At 43.0% G+C, this 18388-nt stretch overlaps 1 protein-coding gene across 7 annotated transcripts in view; it reads right to left on the bottom strand.

Moving 5' to 3' along the window:
• The window catches only part of ADAMTS17 (ADAM metallopeptidase with thrombospondin type 1 motif 17), a 349273-nt gene that overhangs the window by 127970 nt on the left and 202915 nt on the right, over nt 1-18388 (bottom strand). For 4 of the 7 annotated variants that reach the window (XR_009541664.1, XM_060155566.1, XM_060155606.1 and 1 more), the window contains 2 exons: nt 4161-4265; nt 3005-3150 (listed from right to left, as the gene is read on the bottom strand). Coding sequence is in view for 6 of the 7 variants with exons in the window: in XM_060155566.1 (XP_060011549.1) it covers nt 3005-3150; nt 4161-4265 (251 nt within the window). In the remaining variant the exon portion in view is untranslated. The remainder of the gene's footprint in view (nt 1-3004; nt 3151-4160; nt 4266-18388) is intronic. The other 3 variants (XM_060155578.1, XM_060155587.1, XM_060155596.1) reach the window with 1 other exon arrangement.

Below are 18388 nucleotides of genomic sequence, written 5' to 3'. Positions count from 1 at the left end.
CGGTAGTCCTACAGATTCCCCATTCCTCAATGATAAGATGTAGGAAGGGGACAAGGAGAGATGAAGTTCATGACCGCCAGTTGGGGGCCACCTGATAAAGCAGAGGCATGGAAGAAGGTTTTTAAAACAACTTTGGGATTTCCAGAACAGCCTCTTTATGGGGCCAATGGGCCTGGAGAGGTGGGGTGAGGATGCAGCATGGGAAATCCCATGGCAGTACAGGCCAGGGTGGGGGGTATGTTCACTCAGCCCTCTGAACTCAGGGGTCTTTAGGAGCCTCCTATCACAAAATGCCCCTGTGCCCAGAACAGAGAAAGCAGCTGGGGACAATGGGCAGAGCCGAAGCATGGTTGGGGGGGGGTGCGCCTTAGCTGATGTCATCTTCACAAAACACAAAATCAGGTCCCATGAAAATTGTGCCTAACACATTTGCTCAGCATTGATAACATCTTATTCTTGCAAGGATGCCTTCACCTAAACACAATCCTATTGTTGACCATCTTGGGACACAGAGTCCTTCCAGAGGTATTTAAAGGGTCAGATATTCCCCTACTATGACATTTACTGGGTGTCACCTGACCTGGGATGATGTATGTAATGTGCCAAAGGAGAGCAGTCCTTGGCCAGAGCACCTGAGCTCCAATCACAAACATGAAGCACCCATGACAGCCACAGCCTTTGCAAACTGTGCTCTGCACTTAACAAATCCTTTCTCCTCTGAGCCTCAAAACAGTGCTGCGAGGTAGGAGGTAGGGCATGTGGTCTTGCCCCTGTTCTTCTCCTGGTGCTAATATCAAGAGGGGCCGTGTAGTAAATACAAATCATGTACTTTACATGCATTCCCATGGATTTTTCCAATTTTTAGATGGATAGGAAGGTAACAGCTGCCTGTTGCTATAAAAAGTGGCCCTGAGGGCTTCCCTGGTGGCGCAGTGGTTGGGAGTCCGCCTGCCGAAGCAGGGGACACGGGTTCGTGCCCCGGTCCGGGAAGATCCCACATGCCGTGGAGCGGCTAGGCCCGTGAGCCATGGCCACTGAGCCTGCGCGTCTGGAGCCTGTGCTCCGCAGTGGGAGAGGCCACAGTAGTGAGAGGCCCGTGTACTGCAAAAAAAAAAAAAAAAGTGGCCCTGGGATTTGAAGCCTTGTCTGTTCTGGCTTTGAAGCCTGGCTCTTCCTACTATACCATGCCAGCTCCCTGTAAAGGAGGAAGCTGAGGCCCAGAGAGAGAAGGGTCTTCCTTGAGGTCACACGACCAATAACCAACCAAACTGGGCCCAAATCTCCAAACCATGATTCCAAACCCAGAGCTCTCTTCTTTGGGCGAGAGGTGGAACTATTTTAACATCATCACAGAGAAATGGAAAAGCTGAAGCCACTATTAACCTCTCACCACTTAGCTAAATAGGTTTTCTAATCATCTACCCATCTATGATGGCAAATTTTATGTACCAACTTGACTGGCCATGGGATGCCGAGACTAAAAATTCTTCCTGGGGGTGTTTGTGAGGGTGTTTCCAGATGAGATTAGCATTTGGATTGGTGGACTCCTAGAGCAGTTGCCCTCCCCAGTGTGGGTGGGCATCACCCAATCCACTGAGGGCCTGATTAGAACAAAAGGCAGAAGGAGGCCTCACTGTTTGGGCTGCGATGTCTCCTCTCATCTTCTCCTGCCCTTGGACTGGGATTTACATCATGGGCTCCCCTGGTCCTCAGGCCTTCAGACTCAGACTGAATTATACCTGGGCCTTCAGCTTGCATGTGGCAGATCACGGAATTTCTCAGCCTCCATAACCATGTGAGCCAATAATAAATCGTACGTATATGGCTATTGGTTCTGCCTCTCTGGAAAATCCTAAAATACCACCTATGCTTTTAATTAAGAATTCACTTCTAAAAGATTAAATACCTACCTACTACCTGTCAGGCACTCTGCTGGGTGCTGGAGGGAAAAGTTTTAATAAGACAATACATAATGCCAATGCTTACAGCACTACCAGAAAACACAGTGTTCCTGACATTGACTAAACTGTGAGCGTAAGTTTTCCTTTAATCTGGAGGTTCTCAGCCTTGGCTGGTCGTTGGAGTCGCCCAGAGAGATTTGGCACATCTGATTCCTCGGCCCCACCTGCAGAGTTTGTGATTTAATTGGTTTGGGATACACATTGGACATTAGAATTTTTAAATACAGGAGAGGTTTGCTAATTATTCATCAATACGATTTAATTGTAGATATAAACCATTTCCTTTTAGTCATAATTTATAACTTGCTCATTTTCAAAACTTAATGTGATGGCACACTAGATGTAAAACAGATAATTTAAAGAAATATTAAAAATGGGAAATTTCAAGAGAAAAGGAGAAAAAATAAACCTGTGATAAAGGAATTATTACAGTTTAGCATAAGATCTAGCCCTGAGTTTTTTGGAACAAATGTGTAGAGGTGAACAAGGATTATGGCATCATCATAGTCAATAAAAGGAAGCCTATGAGGAAACAAAACTAAAAAACTATTTTCTGTCAAACAGTTCTAACAGGACAGGTGAAAGATATTTGGATACAAAAGAGTGGAACCCACAAATGCTTTGCAACTTATCAACAGCCAGGCTGCTCCCAGATTAGCTCATAACCAATTTGAAGGTCAGCCTCACTTTTCCGAAGGTCTGCCAGCTTCCCTGGGATAACCCTTGTCTAAGGCAGCCAGGAAGCAGGCCAGGAGGGATTCTCTTCCAGCTGGATGAGAAACGGTTCTACCAGGGCCCATGCAAGGAAGGGTAGCCAGCTCCCCACAGGACTTACTGCATCTCTGTTACAGAGAGAGTTCTGTTTGAGCTGAGATGCCATCTGATGCACACAATGCCCGGCAACCTGGACCTTCGGTTCAAGTTCACTTTCCTTCAGCTCAAATCAACAGTGGGAGACAGACCCTGCTCTGCAAGGCAATGCGAGCTGCAGTTTGGAAACCCCGATCCACGCACCCTGGAGAAGGCTGGTCAGGGGGACTTACGGAGGGTTGTCGCATTTCCTCTGCCGGAAGCGGGCTCCCGTGCCACACGTGCGGCTACACATGCTCCAGCTGCCCCACAGGCTCCAGTCTCCATCCACGTGCTCCGGGATGGGCGTCTTGTTCACACACTCCCCCGCGCGGCACCACTGAAACACAGCAGGGCAGCAAACCTGCTTACTCACTAAAAACTGAGATCCCCTCCATGTGAGAAAACACCACGCCTCCGAAACCCAATTTTTGTTAATTTACACAAAAGTAGACTATTTCGGGGTGTGTAAGTTTGCTAACTCTGGTGACATTGGTGACATTCCTTCCATATCCAACCTGACACTGCTATGGCTCTGGGGTTTGGATTTTGCCCTAAACTTCCACGTGAATGTGTTCAGTGGAGGTTCTCTAAATTCCCAGAAAAAGGATGAATTCACACGGCTCATGGAGAAACCTATCTTCTGCAAACTGTTTAATGTGAGTCTCTTTCTGAAAGGCAGTATTTCCTGGCTCTGTAGTTTTGAACCTCAGGGCTGGGATTGGTGCTTGGAGATGATACAGCTGGTGCCACGTGGGAGAACCTCGGCTCTTTCTGAGGATAAGAGAAAGCCAATCCTCGAAAATAATTTCCCAACGTGTGTGGCACAAACCCTGGGGCAGGAGATGTGACTTAATGGTCCTGATCACAGCAACTCTTTCAGTTCGTACAATAAGACTAGAGGGAAAGCCTTAGGCTGTGGCTGCTGGTCCTGAACACCTCTCCTAACACTTGCCAGTCTCTCCTGTTAATGAAGATCAGGCTGAAGACTGGCGCTCTTAACCGCTAGTATTGTTCTCATTAAAATCATCTTACGACAGCCTTTTCTGCACAGCAAGTGATCCTGTTTTTCCATTTACGGTCTACTGATATAAAAGTTTTAAGTAAATTCACTCATGTGACAAAAGGAGTTAATTTAATAAAAATATTGAGTAAATGATTCCTGTATAAGAAAAACAGGAGAGAGCTGAACATATCTCTCTGTGCCTTAAATGGGTTCCATGGAATTTCTGGGGTGGCCCGGGGGTGCTTCAGGGGCTCCTGAGTGCAGTGCGGACCACCTTTCAGAAGAGGTGCCAATGTGCAGGGGATATGGGGTTGCCTGCTGGGGGCAGTGAGAAGCTGGGTTACCTTGTCTGCCCCACACTCTGTGCCATCCAGCGGAGGGTCCAGTTTGGTTTTGCAGGATGTATCTCCTTCCACCAGGCACCACAGTCCAGCACACATCAGATGCTGCTGACAAGGGAAAGAACGTGACTGCCGAGAACTCCGCACACAGGTCACAATGGGGCCGGAAGGTGGGACTCCTTGACCGGTTTGGATTTGGGATTTGAAACATGAGGGGAAGAAGGAGGGTCATGTATCTGGATATCAAAAAAAAATAGATGCATCATTTCAACTAGTTCATTTAGCTCAACAAAATTCCATGCATTTACTCCTAGGAGGGCTCACCTCCTGGAGGTTGAGCTCAGCAGTTCCTGCACTAGCTATTGAGGGCCTAGGAGGCATCCCATGCAGGCTGGGGCCTGGGAGCCCTTAACAAGCAGATACATTCAATGTAGGAAGGTACAAAGCAGATTCCCACCAGTCCTACAGAGCGCATGGGAAAAGAACCTCAGCAACCAAGCCTCCTCAGGGCGGGCTCGCTCTGGAGCTGAGGCTGGTGCAGCTGCTATGCGGCCTCAGGAGTGAGAACCCAACAGGTGATGTAGGCTCAGGGCTGCCCTGGGGTTAAAGAGGCAAACTTCAATCCTCCCTGAGGTCACCTGCTTGCTAGCTCCTGAGCCACCTGTGATTTCTTATAGTATTTCACCTAGAGAGTTTCTTACCATCCACGAATATACAATTAAAATAATTCTACTAAAACAGGAAAAAGCATTTAAAAACACAGACTCCCGTTTTCCCATTTGTATTAATGGGAAACTTGGACATGGGTAAAGTACTCAGAATGAGACACTTTATCAAAATAACTGAAGCAGACATGGCTGGTGTCCTCCCCATCTGCCTCGGTCTCCCCTGCAGGACTCAGGGCAGACACCGTCCCCCCACATGTCCTGCTGCTTCCCTGATCTGCCTGTTAGAAGCTGTTCTCTGGCCACGGAGCAACCCTTAACCACAAGGGATGGGAGCTGGACACCCGTCCCTGGGTGGAATGGCTCTGAGGCAAGGTCCACACATCTGGCAAGGTCCCAGGGGTGGTCTGTTGTCCGCCCATCAGTGCACCTTGCTTGATCGCCCCTCATTTCCCTGCCCCCTCACAGTGCTTCCTGGGATCACTTCCCAGATAAACTCCTTGCACCCAAATCCTCGCCTTGTGGTCTAAAAATTGAGAACAGATGTACTTAAGGCTCTTTGAAAGATGCAGTGCTTCCAGGATGCCAGACCCAATCATGGCGACAATGCCTGAAGGCTCCATCCTCCAGGGTGCGGCCGTGGACCGGAGGGTACACCTCAGGCAGGGTCCCCACGTACAGCTCAGGGCAGTCCCTGCGGGGCTCGTGAGGGTGTGAGGACTCAGTATAGAGGCCGGCTGTTCCAAGTAATCGCGAACATCTGCGCAGAGGAGACGCGCAACTGTGCTGTCCAAAGTTGGAAAATGTTTAGATGTTGAAGGGACAGAAACAAAGGCGCAAAGGGAGGGAAAGCAGAACCGCAGGCTTGACAATGAGCTCAGAACAGCCCACAGCCCTTTTTCATTTTGCAAGTATGTCAGAGCTGCTCTGTGCCCCTAAAGAAGTTGATGAGTCGAGTGGAATTTTGCACATTTGGGTTCAGAAAAGCCTCCACATTCCCATTATTGTCCGCCTCTCAATGGAGTGGTAACAGGATGAGTGGCTGGAGCACAGCACCAGCTGGTCCCCATAAAGACCAACGGCACCTTGCTAAGTGTGTGATTTCATGCACTTTGACCTAAGAGCTCTTCCAGAGCATGGTGTCAGTGTGTGGACACGTATTCATGAGACAAGGCGGGCCCAGGAGGTGAATTTATGGGGTAGGAGTGTTTAGGATTAGGAGACCTAATTGCCCCTTAGGAGAGAGAGGAAGACAGTGGTGTGTGAGCTTTATAGACAGTGTTTTCTCGTAACTTTTCTAATCATCAAAGAAAAGGAGAATGAGGTCAGGCAAAGATTTCTTAAACAGAACAAAAAAAGTACTAGCCATAAAGGAAAAAAATTATGAATTATACTATTTATTATACTATTATACTAATTATACTATTAATCATACTATTTAATATTAAAATGAGCTGGAGTAGGGAAATGTTAAAATGAAGAATTTTTTTTTTTTGGCTGCGCTGGGTCTTCACTGCTGCGTGCAGGCTTTTCTCTGGCTGCGGCGAGCAGGGGCTACTCTCTGTTGCAGTGCGCAGGCTTCTCATCACGGTGGCTTCTCTCATAGTAGAGCACGGGGTCTAGGTGCGCAGGCTTCAGTAGTTGCAGCACATGGGCTCTGTAGTTTCGGCACACAGGCCCCAGAGTGAGCGGGCTTCATTAGTTGTGGCGCACGGGCTCAGTAGTTGCAGCTCGTGTGCTCTAGAGCACTGGCTCAGTAGTTGTGATGCACGGGCTTAGTTGCCCTGCGGTATGGGGGATCTTCCCGGACCAGGGATTTAACCCGTGTCCCCTGCATTGGCAGGCGGATTCTTAACCACTGGACCACTAGGAAGTCCCAAAATGAAGGACTTCTGTTTATCAAAGACAACTGTAAGAAAGTGAGAGATGTTTGCAATGGGAGAGAGATTTGTAAGGCACAGAACCAACAAAGATTTGTATCCAGAATATATATAAAACAAACCCCTAAAACTCCTATTGATCAATCAAGAAAAAGACCCAATAGAAGAATGGGCAAAGGATTTGAACAAACATTTCACATAAAAGGATACATAAACATACAGGATGGCCAGAAAACATGAAAAGATGCTCAGTTTCATTAGTCATCAGAGAAAAGCAAATTAAAACCAACCAGCTAAAAAATAGAAACAAACAAACAAAACCAACCAGCCACCTCTTCACACTGACCAAAATGGCTAGAACGAAAGAGATGGAGAATACCAAGTGTCAGCAAGGATGTAAGAATACCAAGTGTCTCATAAACTGATGATGAGATTCTTAGTTCCACAACTTTGGAAAACTCTTTGACAGTACTGACTAAAGCTGAAGAAATGCAATACCAGCAATTCCACTCCTAGGTTTGTATCAAACAGAAATGTGTGTGTACGTTCACCAAAAACATTGTCAAGAATGTTCACAGCCACAGTATTTGTATTAGTTCCCAAGATGGAAACAACCCAAGCACCTACCAACAGCAGAACAGGTAAATTATGGTCTATTAGAACAATGGGAAACTATACGACTCCATGTATATGAAGTTCAAAAATGAGTAAGAGAAAACTACAGTGTTGGAAGTCAGTTTAGAAACAGACAATGAGGATGAGCAGAAAAGGTGACTGTAAAGCTGTAGCCTCTGACCTCAGCTTGGCCACCAGCATTGCTCTGTGCGCCCAAGCCAAGCAACTGCCTTTCTGTGATTCATTTTCACAGCTGAACAAATGGGGTGGACCACACCAATGCTTGTCACTGTGATGACTTCTAGATGGAGAGCTGGCATTCACGTCACGCTTTACAAATGACAAAGTGCTCTGACGTCTGTCATCCTGTGGCTCATGAAAGCCCTGGGAGGCAGGGCTTTCTCTATTTTTTCCCACTTTTTGTTTTCTTTTTCTTTTTTTGAAGTAGATGAGTTTATTACTCATAGGTCCTGCAATAATTAGAGCAAGTCTTAAGGGCTCACTCAGGGAGGCCAAGGCAAGATGCAGGCAGAGTGAGTGGCAATACTTGGACTCATGCCTTTATTAGTGACCATAGGTGAAATCCTTTGGGTTTCCCCAGTTGAGTGTGTACTGTTAAATTAGAACCAAAATGTGCAGTATTTTCTTTCTTTTAAAAAATTTTTTTATTGGAGTATAGTTGATTTACAATGTTGTGTTAGTGTCAGGTGTATGGTAAAGTGAATCAGTTATACATATACATATAGCTACTCTTTTTCAGATTCTTTTCCCATATAGGTCATTACAGAGTACTGAGTAGCATTCCCTGTGCTATACAGTAGGTCCTTATTAGTTACATATTTTATATATAGTAGTGTGTATATATCAACCCCAATCTCCCAATTTATCCACCCCCCTTTCCCCCCCAGTAACCATAAGTTTATTTTCTACACCTGTGACTGTATTTCTGTTCTGTAAATAAGTTCACTTGTACCATTTTTTTTTTAGATTCTACACATAAGCTATATCATATGATATTTGTCTTTCTCTGTCTGACTTCATTCAGTATGACAATCTCTAGGCCCATCCATGTTGCTGCAAATGGCATTATTTTGTTCATTTTTGTTGTTGTTGTGTTGGGTCTTCGTTGCTGCACGTGGGCTTTCTCTAGTTGCGTCGAGTGGGGGCTACTCTTTGTTGCAGTGCGCGGGCTTCTCATTGTGGTGGCTTCTCTTTGTTTCGGAGCATGGGCTCTAGGCGCGTGGGCTTCAGTAGTTGTGGCACACAGGCTTACTTGCTCCACGGCATGTGGGATCTTCCCGGAGCAGGGATCGAACCTGTGTCCTCTGCCTTGACAGGCAGATTCTTAACTACTGCGCCACCAGAGAAGTCCCTATTTTGTTCTTTTTATAGCTGAGTAATATTCCATTGTGTGTGTGTGTGTGTGTGTGTATATACATATATATATATATATATATATATATATATCTTCTTTATCCATTCCTCTGACAATGGACATTTAGGTTGCTTCCATGACTTGGCTATTGTAAACAGTGCTGCAGTGAACATTGGGGTGCATGTATTTTTTCGAATTATGGTTTTCTCCGGATATATGACCTGGAGTGGGATTGCTGGATCATATGGTAGTTCTATATTTAGTTGTTTAAGGAATCTCCAGACTGTTCTCCATAATGGTTATACTAATTTACATTCCCACCAACAGTGTAGGAGGGTTCCCTTTTCTCCACACTCTCTTCAGCATTTATTGCTTGTAGATTTTTTAATGATGGCCATTCTGACCGGTGTGAGGTGATAACTCATTGTAGTTTTGATTTGCATTTCTCAAATAATAATAGTGATGTTGAGCATCTTTTCATGTACTTTTTGGCCATCTGTGTGTCTTCTTTGGAGACATGTCTATTTAGATCTTCTGCCCTTTCGATTGGGTTGTTTGTTTTTTTTGATATTGAGCTGCATGAGCTGTTTGTATATTTCCCATTTTTCCAACGAGGAGGCAGATGTTTGTGGACACCAAGGGCCCTGAGTGGGGTCAGAAACACAGGACTGGGAGTTTACTTATCAAGGTTCATATTCTGGTTCTTGACCCATGTGGTGCCTACACAGGTGCATTCACTTTATAAAAACTGATCAAGCTCTAAACTTAGGGATTTATGTACTTTTCTGTATGCATGTTATAATTCAATAAAACTATTAAATAAGTAAATAAATGCTTAGACAGTGATATAAGGTTATCTGGACTCAACTTATCACAAGGTAAAAGCAGGGAAATCAGAGCTTCACAAGGAAATATAAGGATAAAACATATGTGCAGGAAGTCATACCTCAAACAGGAGAGAGACTCTGCATGGTGAGCAGTCTCTGTAAGTTGGGACACACACACACACACACACACACAGACACACACACCCCCTCTCATAAGGAGAGTTTCTGATAGCCTGGAAGCAGCCCTCCTTCTCCCTGACGTGAACATCCTATAAATAGCTGGTCCAGGAATAACTCAGAGGTGAACAATAGTAGAAAAGAAGCAGTACAGGATCTATACTAAGATACTGTAAATAAAAAAGGGAGAAAAAACAGGAGGGAGAAAGCAGATGAAGAGTACTCATCAGACAATATGATCATGGAATGGCTAAAAATAATGTGCAAGCATAGTACTATTAATGTTTTAAAAACACAGTAATTGTGTCTTTTCTTTTGCATTTGCAAAAAGCTAATACACAAGAACTAAGGGAAAAGACAGTCATGTCAAAGGAGATAAAATATGAGCTATTAGAACTTGATCAAGAAATGTAACAGAAAATAAAAGCAGATGACCAATGATAACTAAAGTGAAAGCAGCATAAAGAAAAGACACACTACTGAACACACAGGGAGGTACATGGAGTTGATGATTGAGAAAAAGTGAATACAATAAAAATAGAAATGAACAAATAATTCAAAACAATTAAGAGGAAATGACAGATATGGAAGACACATAAAGGAGAGCTGACATAAGCATAAGTAGGAAGCAGGCAGGATGGACTTTCTCTATTTTTCCACTTTTCCAGTGAGGAGGCAGATGATTGTGGAGGTCAAGGACCCCAAGCCGGGTAAGAAGCATGGGACTCCTAAAGAAGAGAACTAAAGTAATGTAACAGGAGAGGTATTTGAATATAAATTCAAGACCTATCCTGAAATGAAAGAAGATCTCAGACTCAGATTGAAAAGCAAAGCCCCGTTCCAGGGAAAAAGACAAAGAATGATGAACACAGAGGCATGTCCCAATAAAGTTACTGGATCTCAGATAAAGCAAAAAGATATTTAAGGCAGCCAGCCCACCGCCCCCTCCCCCCAAAAACGAGACCAGGTCACGGATGATGGGAAAAGATATTAAGCTACAAGCACATTTCTCTACAGCAGCATTCACTGCCAGAAGGCAGTCATGTTTAGAAAGATACAAGGAAACAAAATGTGACCCAGGAAGTTACTAGCAACTGAACTGTTGCTCAAGTATTTAGGTAACAGAAAAACATTTTTGAACATATAAAGAGTTAAATCCTCTTTTGGAGAAAATACTAAAGGATGAACTTCTGTCAACAAAGAAATGGATGGAAAACTCATGATAAAAGGATTGGAAGTGAGCACTGATCAAAGCATTGAACAAAAACAATGGAGGGTTGAAGCTGGAGAACAGAATGCAGATGATACACCCCAGGTGAGGCAGAAATAATATTGATAAGAACAGCCTGGAAAAGAAGGTGCAGTGGGGTGGGGGCAATAGGAGATTCTCCATATATCCCAATTTTGTCATTTTTTCTAGCTGGGGGAGGAGAAAACATAACAGATAAACATAACTGAGATATAAGAAATTTTAAAGGTAAAATGTTAACCACTAAGAAAAAGAATAAAATTGAGTGGTGGAGGGAATGGAAAGGAAGGCTTGGAGGTGGAAATGCATTCATTTCATCATGTTCACGGAGTTAGGAAACAGTAGAAACTCTAAAGAGAAGTGTGCCTGAGGCACTTTTGCTTCTGGCAAATGTCAGAATAGATACCCTGAGGGAGGCTGGGCTGCTCCTCCATTATACAAATAGTGAGGTGTTGTAATAAAACACAATTCTTATTGCTGAGCTCATCAGAAGTAAAAAGAACTATTCAAGGAAGCAAATACAAAATACACACATGGCTATATTTATACCTACTTACAAACATATTCCAATCTGTGCTAAGCACATACAAGGGGTGCATTTCCCTGAGGGCCAGCACTGATCTTGAAACTAGAGCTGGCAGAATAAGTTTTGGGCTGGTGGCAAGGTCACAAGCTCTACCTGAGACACCCAGATTAGACCAGGGAATCTGGAAGACTGTTTACCAGTCCTAGAAGGATTGGTGGCATCTCCTGGCTTTCATTGAGATAAATACAAATTCTCCCTGAAGAAAAGCAATCACCACACAGGCTCTCAGAATTTCATAGTTATCATCAATAAAATGTAAACTCACAATCAAGCATGGAAACATGCGTGACAGATGGCAGAAACAACAAGAAAAAGATTTAAATTCTCATAGTGTTTTGATAATAGAGTTATCAGATACTGAATATAGAATAACTCTATAAAATGTCTTAAAAAATAGAAGATGAGATCACATAAACAAGCTAGCAGCAAGATACTATTGAATATGATCAGGCAAATTTGGAAAAAAAACTAGAAAGAACTTTAAAAAATCAAATATATAATTGTTGAAGAAAATCAATGGTTTTTGGCACCACTGAAAGAGAGATTTAGTGACTAGGAAATAGATATGAAGAAATTATACAGAATGCAGCATGGAGAGAAAAGGAGGAGGGAAATAAAAAAAGTGGGTTAAGAGATATGATAGACAGAGTGAGAAATACTGATGGATGTGTCTAATCATAGTCCTGGAAAAAGAGAATAGAAAGAATGGGACAGAGGCAACATTTGAGAAGAAACTAGCTGATGTAGAAGATATACCATGTAGAATAAAGAGTTCCCTGACTTAGTGATAGGAGACAGTCTCAATATCCCTGTCTCCTGATATTCATGCCCTGTGTAACACTTTCCCCTTGGCATGAAACAAATGGCTTGCTTTTAATCCACAGCATGCAGTAAAAGCAATAGAATCTCAGTTTAAGCAACTCCTGGGTCAAAGGGAAAGTTGTAACCAAAGTTGCAGATAAAGAAAATAATAAAGGTGAAAACATAGATATCGTGACAAATGGAGTGCTTTAAGGAATATTCAGAGTCTCAAATACTCATATCAATAAACAAGAAGAAAATAAATTAAGTGTCCATTTCAAGAAGTTTGAAAGGGGACAATATTTTCTTATAGAAAACAATAAATTAATAAAGATAAAAGGAGAAATTTATTACTTAGGAAACAGAAAAACCATAGAAAAATATAAGAGTTGGCTCTTTGGGGGGAAAAAGTGACTGGATAAACCATAATAATCATCCAGATCGCTCCATGGATGCTAAAAAGACATTTAATAAAATTCAATCACAATCTCTTATTAAAACTCTTAACAAAATAAAATATAAATAAATGGATATTTCCTTAACTTGATAAAATATCTATCTCATAGGGAAACATGAGAAGCATTCTTATTAAAGTCAGGAAGAAGAAAAAGGTGTCCATTATCACAACTGTTAGTGTTATTTTAGGTGAGAGAAAGCATTAGGGGCTAATATGGAGTTATATAACTAGAAAACCCAAATGACTCAACTGTTATAATCTCTAAAAGAATTCAGTAAGATGGCTAAGTATAAAACTAAGATACTGTAATCAAAGCTCTTTATGAATACAAAATACAACCAATTTCAAAGATGGAATAAAAGACCCATTAAATAGGAAAAAAACATTCCATAGGAATAAATATATTAAGAAACTTGTAAGATCTACATTAAAAAAAAAAAAAACAAACTTTAAAATTCCCCTGAGTCAGGGAGGGAAGTCATCTTGAATGGATGTAAAGGAACACTATGTAGAAAGACTTAAAGTACAAAATTATATATTTTTCCCTAAGTTAATCTATAAACTAATGTAACGGAATTTAAAATACCAATGCAATTTAGAATTAAACAACCAGATTCTAAAGACCATATGGAAAAATAAACAAGAAATAATAGCCAGTACAATTGTGAAAAAGCATATGTTTAGTGTATTAAAATATTTTATAAAGCCACAGTATGTAAATATTAAGATGTACATGATTACACTAGTGGAACAGACTGGAAAATCCAGAAATATTAAAAAATATAAAAATATATTTTAGGGCTTCCCTGGTGGCGCAGTGGTTGAGCGTCCGCCTGCCGATGCAGGGGACACGGGTTCGTGCCCCGGTCTGGGAAGATCCCACATGCCGCAGAGCAGCTGGGCCCGTGAGCCATGGCCGCTGAGCCTGAGCGTCCGGAGCCTGTGCTCTGCAACGGGAGAGGCCACAACAGTGAGAGGCCCGTGTATCACCAAAAAAAAAAATATATATATATATATTTTAAAATGAGACATACAGAAATGTATATTATAAAGATGGCATTTCAAACTTATGGGGAGAATTAAATTATTCAACAAATGGTATGGAGCCACCTGAGTAGCCATCTGGAAGGAAAGTGAGGTTGGACCCCTACCTCACACCCTACCCTAAAATAAATGACTGCTGGATTAAGGATTTAAACATAAAAATTAAACCATAAAAGTACTAGAAGAAACCATAAGAATTCAATTTATTTACAGTTTAGGAGAGGGAAAGACCTTTCTAAACATGGCACAAAACCAGAAGCCTTAAGAAGAGACATATATTTCACTTTACACGCACACACACACATGCACACTTCTGCCTGACATAAAATATGATAAACAAAATAAAAAACAAATAAACTGGAAAAAAAGAACATTTGCAACTCATATTTCAGCTAAAGAGCCAATTTCCTTAGTAATTAAAACTTCTAACAAATTACTAAAAAAAAATCAATAATACAATATAAAAAAGATTTAAGAAGACAGTTCACAGAAAAGATAACACAACTTTATTTTTTATATATTTTTAATATATGAAGAAATGTTCAAACTTATTACAAGAGAAATGCCATTCAACTTGCAACAGGCTCATTTCTTGACTGTTCAGATTGGCACAGCTCAGATAGACTGGGAGAAGGTGTGGGAATCGGGCACCTCCAAGTGGTGTTTGTGGGATGGTAAACAGATAAGCTTTTGCGGGAGGTCAATCTGGCAACATCTATCAACAATGGAGGCATGAACCTGATTTCACATAAAGTTAAAAGACAGGCAGACTAATCTGTGGGATCAGAAATTAAGATAGTAATTATCGCTGGGGGTTAGTGAACAGAAGGGGGCTTTGGGGGGCTGCTGGAATTGTTGAAACACTGTACTTCTTCATGCTGGTTATGCTGGTGTGTTCAGTTTGTGGGCAATGAATGTGACTGTACATTTATGATTTGAGCACTTTTCTGTGTATTTCACATTGTGTTACAGGTGAATAAAATTACAAAAATATATATATGTGCAAAAATGACCTTTAACCCACTTCTAGGTATTTACCTTATACATTAATGGCTTTCAATTGGGGGCAATTTTGCACACACACCCTCCACCCCGCCCCAGAGGAATTTGGCAACATCTGAAGACTTTTTTCGGTTGTCCCAAATAGGGGGATGCTCCTGACTAATAGCCGGTAGAGACTAAACATCCTACTGGGCACAAAATAACCCCACAACAAAGAATGATCCAGCCTCAGATGTCAATAGCGCTGGGATCAGGATACTCGGATGCAGATGAACTCAAAAGTAATAACACAAGGAAAACCAGTAAGTTACAGTGGAGAAGACTGCAAGACACCACCTTAACCAGGTGACTGAGAGTAACAGCACCAGTAATAAGACCATGGCATCTCTGTGGTCTCCTTGATAATGCATAACCCCAATCCAAGCACCAAGAAAACATCAGACAAACCCAAACTGGTACTCTTCAAGTGTCAAGGTCATGAGAGACCCAGAAAGACTGGGGAACTGCCACAGATTGGAGGAGACAAAGGAGACCTGACAACTAAATGCAAAATGGGACCCTGGTACAGAAAATGGAGAATAGTGAGGAAACTGGTGAAATCTGAAATGTATGTTAGTTAAGATCATACCACAATAATTTCCTGACTTTGATAATGTAAGATGTGAACAGAGAAGGAAGCTGGGTAAAAAGTGTATACTTTCTGTACTATTTTTGTAACTCTTCTTTAAGTCTAAAATTACCTCACAATAAAAAGTTTTAAAAATAACACGATCTGTGGTAAAAAAATAAAAAAAGAAACATGGGGCAACTCAATTTTCATTTGTATTAAACAACTCTAAAATGTACTGTTAAGAAAAAAAAAGCAAGATGCACATCAGTATGGTAGCATGCTAATATTAGCATGAAAAAGGAAACATATAAATGGTTAATTTTGGATTTTATACCTTGGGCATATATTGATTATTCAGAAAATAATTCTGAAAAGTCACACAGATAACCAACCAACCATCTGTGGTGGAGATGGTCTTTGTTGTAATTATTTAGTGCTCACAGTGCATATTTACAAAGAATTGATTAGACAAATTAAAAATGGCAAATGTGGCTTTTCCAGAGTGAATTCTTTCTTTTCACCCTCAATGCCACTGCCTTGTTTTATCCTCTTCCTCTCTCAGCTGCACAGCTGCAATAGTTCCTCAAAGGTCTTCTTGACTATAATCTTTTTCATGCTCAACACACTTGCAAAATCTTCTGAAAACACAGATCTTGACTTAAACCATACATCACTCCCTTCAGGACTAAAACCCCTACGACACAGCTCCACCTTTGTTTAGCTCCTGCCCTTCACTTTTCCCTGTCTGCACCTGACTACCCATAGCCCACAGACACTCGGTGACCTCGCTGGCCCTGCTCCAGGTCCACCTCCCTGCAGGTTGTTCACCCCTACTGGAGACAGAGCATGGAGAGTGAGCATGACCTGCTGCCTGCCCTCAAGAGAACTCAGGCCAGGGAAGGGACCAGGGCTAAATTATCTTAACAGAGAGCCAGGAAATCACCTGCCATATTCTTCCCCACCCTTGTGAAGTCTTTCCTCCTTTTCTCCATTCCCACCAGGAAGAACCCTGATGGGTTCTAAGAGTGCTCCAACCTAACTGGTCCTGTGGCTGACAGTCCCATGTGTCTCACCTCCCACACCCTCACCCCTCGATCCTGAACTCCCAGGGGGCAGCAGCTGTGTCTTATTGCCTCCTCATCTCATTAGCACACATCTGGCAGCACATGGTACAGACCCAAAGAAGACATGCTGAGTGAATCAACCAATGAATGAACGAACAAATAAATTCATATGTCAAGCAGTGCAAGGCGTCAGCAGAGACAGAGAAAAGCTGACACATTCTAAGCATTTACCCAGCCCAGGCATCAGGCTAAAAGCTTTACAGAATTCCTTACTACTACTCACACAACTTCATGAGACAGAAACTATCACTACTCACGTTTTCCAGACGAGGAAATAGAATTAAGTGACCTGCCCAAGCCGCAGGGCTGGAACCTGTCCTGACCCCAGAACACACTCTTACCCATTGGTTATACTGCCTATGGGTCCCCAATTTCCTCTCCCCACTCCCCCGCCCCCCACCTTCGATCTTCCATCCTGTCAGCCGGCCCTCAGAGCTCATCCCTGTCTCTTATTTGCGGTGGAATGGACTGCTCTGTGCCCTCTGCCTAAGGTGTTTTATCAGCAAGCATTGTTGGGTAGCTTAATCTTTGGCTTAAATGAAATGGAAAGCTGTGGGTCCAGTCCAAAGAGCAAGGAAAAGAAAATGGCTCCCTGGTTCTAGCATCTGTTACCTCACTAGCCACATTTAAGGTTTGTTGAAAGTCATGCGGAGAACATTTTGCCGCAGAAGTCCTCAAGGTGCTGCATGACAAATAAGGCTGGGCTGAGCTTCCTTCCTTGGAGTACCATGGAAATGCGGAGAAGGTCTGAATTTCCCAGGACAAAGACATGACTGCTCATGCCTTCAAGGCTTTGTCGTTTTCTTCACCTGGTGGTCTCCCTCCTAAGTACTCTCAAGGTTATTTTGACACTCTTCATGCACTGTTTGGAGAGCAGCTCTTATTCAAGACAATACTGAAGGGAACGGTTATGTAAAAGTCCTCAGAAATCTGTTGTTGATAACATAAGCCAAAAGGGAGATAAAATGCTAAGAGCTGGATGAAAAATTATTCATCCAAAATTTCCACACATAACTACTGTGGTTTGAAGCCTTACCCCAGGCCAGCGTGCCAGCCCCACTTCTGGAAGGCCGGTCACTCCTTCCATGTTCCTGAAGGTTGCAGAGTCTGTCACCTGGCTGGGGACACTTGGGGTGGGTGCTGCTGGGTGAGGGTAGGGCTGGGGCACTGGGCACTCAGCTGGCAAGGAGGGTGGGCAAGAAGTGAAGGATAACACACAACTTGCAAAGTCTGGAGAGCTTTGTGAGGAGGCAGTCCACTGCAAAGGTTCAAACACTTCCGGAAAATTGGGGCCATCTACTGCCGAAGTTCAACAGTTCTGAGAGAGGTGGCAGATGCTGGGCAGGAAGCCGAGACTGAGGCAGGCAAGGCGGCTTTCGACCTGGTGTCCAGCCAGGCCCTGTCTCTCTGAGAGGAGCAGGGCAAGGCTCCTGTTCCACCAGCCACCCCACCCCACCGCCCCCGGCCAGGTACACTGGCATTAAAGGGGCAGGTATTATTTAGATCAGAAGTTCCCAAACCAGGCTGAGCCTGAGAATCTCCGGGGAAGCTGAATAAAAAGAAATAGCTGAAGCCCGTCCTCCAGAGATTCTAATACAGAAGGTCCGGAGTGAGGCACACACACTGCTGCCATTCTCTGGAGGAGATTCTAATGACCCACCAGGTTTAGAAATGACCAACATTAGAGAAAAGAATACTGTTGGTTCCAAGGTGGAATTCCAACACCCTGAGCTTCCTGGACACCACAGGGATCTCCATCCATCAAGATGACCATGAGAGTCTCCCTGGGACTTGGGAAAGGACAGAAGAGGCTTCCCAG

The sequence above is a fragment of the Lagenorhynchus albirostris genome, chromosome 1 (genome assembly GCF_949774975.1).
Source record: "Lagenorhynchus albirostris chromosome 1, mLagAlb1.1, whole genome shotgun sequence".
Classification (NCBI taxonomy): domain Eukaryota; kingdom Metazoa; phylum Chordata; class Mammalia; order Artiodactyla; family Delphinidae; genus Lagenorhynchus; species Lagenorhynchus albirostris.
This window is presented reverse-complemented; position numbering and strand designations above follow the sequence as displayed.